The sequence below is a fragment of the Ciona intestinalis genome, chromosome 2 (assembly GCF_000224145.3).
Source record: "Ciona intestinalis chromosome 2, KH, whole genome shotgun sequence".
In the NCBI taxonomy this organism is placed as follows: Eukaryota; Metazoa; Chordata; class Ascidiacea; order Phlebobranchia; family Cionidae; genus Ciona; species Ciona intestinalis.
Genome location: NC_020167.2, coordinates 7,590,268 through 7,593,597, shown reverse-complemented (window position 1 = coordinate 7,593,597; position 3,330 = coordinate 7,590,268). Strand labels below are relative to the sequence as shown.

General features: G+C 34.6%; 1 protein-coding gene across 1 annotated transcript; it reads left to right on the top strand.

Annotated features, from left to right (window-relative positions):
• Positions 1 to 1,465: 1,465 nt before the first annotated feature.
• On the top strand, positions 1,466 to 3,145 carry LOC100176372. The gene is made up of 2 exons (XM_002119879.4): positions 1,466 to 1,740; positions 2,038 to 3,145. Exons 1-2 carry the CDS (start codon positions 1,603 to 1,605, stop codon positions 2,695 to 2,697), a joined length of 798 nt encoding a protein of 265 aa, XP_002119915.1. The 5' UTR covers positions 1,466 to 1,602; the 3' UTR covers positions 2,698 to 3,145.
• Positions 3,146 to 3,330: the final 185 nt, after the last annotated feature.

Below are 3,330 nucleotides of genomic sequence, written 5' to 3'. Positions count from 1 at the left end.
AAAGTAATAGTTTGCTAAGATTTTGTTTAATTTTTGTTAATGTTATCTAGGCTGTAAAAACTTTTCCGCTTTTTTAAAAAAAATAGTTATGAAAAAAAATATTTGGAATTAAACTGATTATTTTATAGAGCCGACAGGTAGCCGGGCGTAAAATTTATAATTAGGGAATAATGGAGCTGTAATACTGTGGGAAACAAAAACATTTTTATAAAAATTAGCCCCAAAAGAAATCATCAGACCAGCTATTTAGTAAGATAGGACACTTTTAGCACATAATATCCAAATACCTTGAACGTGTTTTAAACAATTAACAACGTTCTATATGGGTCGCGTGAGGAAACGGTTTTATAATTCTTTGAATGTTCTTCGTTTATTACCAAATGGGACAAGAAAATAGAACGAAATTGTGTTCTGTTTTTCCCCACCCTATACTATAGTAGAATGGGGAAATACGGAACACCTTTAGCATATAATATCCAAACATTTTAATCATGTTTTAAAAAATTAACAACGGTCTATGGAAGTCGTGGGGATAAGGTTTCATAATTATTTGAATATTCTATGCTTTCTACCAAATTGGACGAAAAAACAGACTCAAAAGGTGTCCCATCTTCCCCCACCCTACTATATATTCGATTCGCATTTCTGTTGCGAAACTCTAGTTATAAAGGCCATGTAGTCTACACACGCCAGCTGCTAGATATATATAATGACTTCAACCTTTTGATCATAGGCTCGATATTAATCATCTGCTATTTAATTTAACTCGGATTTTTAGATTTCAGATACCGCATTAATTCTAATTGATGAGGGCTTGGCCAAAGCTTTTTGTTTCATCTGCTTTTTGTTAATGATGGACTGTGATTAAAGGCAACGTAATCAATAATTGTCAAACCTGCTGGCGTTTTTGCAATAATTATATTATATGTTTGCTTAAGCCTATCTACGTTATATATTTTACGCTAGGAGTGATTGGGCAAGACAATATCTTGCACTCCGCTGACGACAGATAGCATCTAGCTGTTTTATTTAAAGGTCTACCCATTGGAATATTTTTGTACTTTTCCTGTGTCCGTATAAATGCCAGGATGCTTATTTTATTTTTTAAAGGCGAGGTCGTTGTCAAGGATTTAAGATCTATGCCAGTTTTGGAACTTTACCCAATAATATTTAATTGAGAATATGTTGCACTGACAATAGCATTATAGGAGAAGTTGCTAGCGTGATTTCAATTAATGTTAGATTTAAAGAAACCAAACAAAAATCTTAAATATTTTTTAGACAATTCATGACAAAAAAAGTGATATATATATATTAGGATGGGGGAAGGGGGACACCTAGACCTTAGCACTTAAAATATCCAAACATCGTGGTCGTGTTTTAAACAATTAACAACAGTATATGAGAGTCGTAAGGATACGGTTTTCGAATTCTTTGAATGTTCTTTGTTTACTATACCGAATGGGACGAAAAAATAGAATAAAAAGGTGTATCATTTTACCCCATCCTACTTCATATAACCATATATGGGCTATAATTGCGTCGAGGTGAAATAAACAAAAGCATAATCAATTGTTTTTTGTAGATAATTGCAGTATAAGTATGACGCCCACGAGAATATTTTCTTTGTTGGTTTGTGTTGTTTTAATAGCAAGAAGTAATTCAAAGCCGATTGAAACATCACAATTGGAAGATAATGTATCAAAACAAGACGACTATTCAAGCGCAATCGACACAAGAGTAAGTCACTATTTGTGTTATTCAAAACCAGTCTCTTAGATTCTGGCGATATTTTTAAACGGTACCAAAAATACAACAAACTATATTTTGTTTTCATATAATGGGGTAAAGATGGGACACCTTTAGCACATAAGAACCAAATATCATAATAACCAGATCAGGATACTTGAGTAATATGTGCTGAAGGTGCCCCATCTTCCCCCACCCTACTGTATAAATCTACTTTTGCGATGTTAAATGCGTTGGCTCTCACGCCTGCCGCATCATTCACACGTTTCACTTATACTGTTTTAATAGAGTCATTTATTCGACCGGCATTTTCCTGTCCATTCTTCTGAGATTTTGAGAGGTCCGGAAGACGACGACGACAACAACAACAACGGTAATTTAGCCACCCCTTACTTGAGAGCATTTACACATGGAGCACACGATGATCCAGAACCGTCCCTTGAATACGAAGATTTACTAAAAGCAATTAATCTCTTGCAAAACGAAAATACAGCAGATACAGACACCACAAAAAGAGAATTGGTTGTGAGAGACCCATACTTCGTCAAGAAGAATAACCAAGAATCTTATTTCGTTAAAAAAGATGATGAACCACGATCGTATTTCGTAAAGAAAGATGCCGCCCGCCCCAATTACTATTTTCTTAAAAAGGCCTTTCCCTCTAAATTGTTTAATTCTTTCGGTTCTTCTCGTGCTTGTCCGTGCATGAAAAAACGTGACAACTCGGACGAACAAAATCCCCCCTTTGGTAGTTTAATCAAAAGCCTTTCAGCCAATAATCCCGAAGCTGGTTTGCCGTCTTATCTGCCAAAGAAAACTGCTGGCGCATTTTGGTCAATAGATACGCCAGCCTGGATCGCCTCACAAAATCGACACATGCAAAAATCGCCACAAGCAATGAAAATGCTAGAATTCAACAGGCAATGTCTGAACCTATGTGGCAAATAGTGGCACTGTGTATCCAAAAATTAGCTGTGCGCATTAATATTCTATACCAAATCAATTTGTTTTCAAGTTGTCCGCTGTTGCATGTGCTTACAATTGCTCTAGAAGTAGATTATGCTGCCGCATTTGATTGGTGTCGTGCTGAAACAGTGAACAAATTTTGAAATCAATATATATTTATTCACTTACCTAACTAAAGATAATTATATGAATAAACATTTATGTCGTGATTGCAACCATAATTTAAATAAAATAAAGCAAATGCTGTTCTGTAAAAGAGTTTTGGAGTCAGTACAAAAGTCTTCAGAAACAGAATTCTGGGGAAGAATTATATTACAAATGGAAATAGGACATCTATGGTCCAAGCAAAAAGGCATGAGTTTCTAAAAATTTTGTCACGAAATGTTTGGAAAAGTTTTGCAGTATTTTATGAAGAAAGTTTTAATATAAAGTTAAGTTTTTGGATATTTTATATCTCGATCAATAAATGCGTATTGTGTGTGGCCGTCGTGGGATATTATTTTTACTATTTGACTGTCGTAATGCTACAATTTAGACGTCTGTTATAGTTAAGTTATAATACCATTTGCCATGTTTCGTATATATAATTTTACATGTGGCGTTCGTTAGTTATGT

Excerpts from the sequence above, each read along its gene's own strand:
- LOC100176372 (XM_002119879.4), top strand. The coding sequence starts at position 1,603 with ATGACGCCCACGAGAATATTTTCTTTGTTGGTTTGTGTTGTTTTAATA. Across the intron at positions 1,741-2,037 it reads CAAGCGCAATCGACACAAGA|AGTCATTTATTCGACCGGCA; the intron begins GTAAGTCACTAT and ends CTGTTTTAATAG.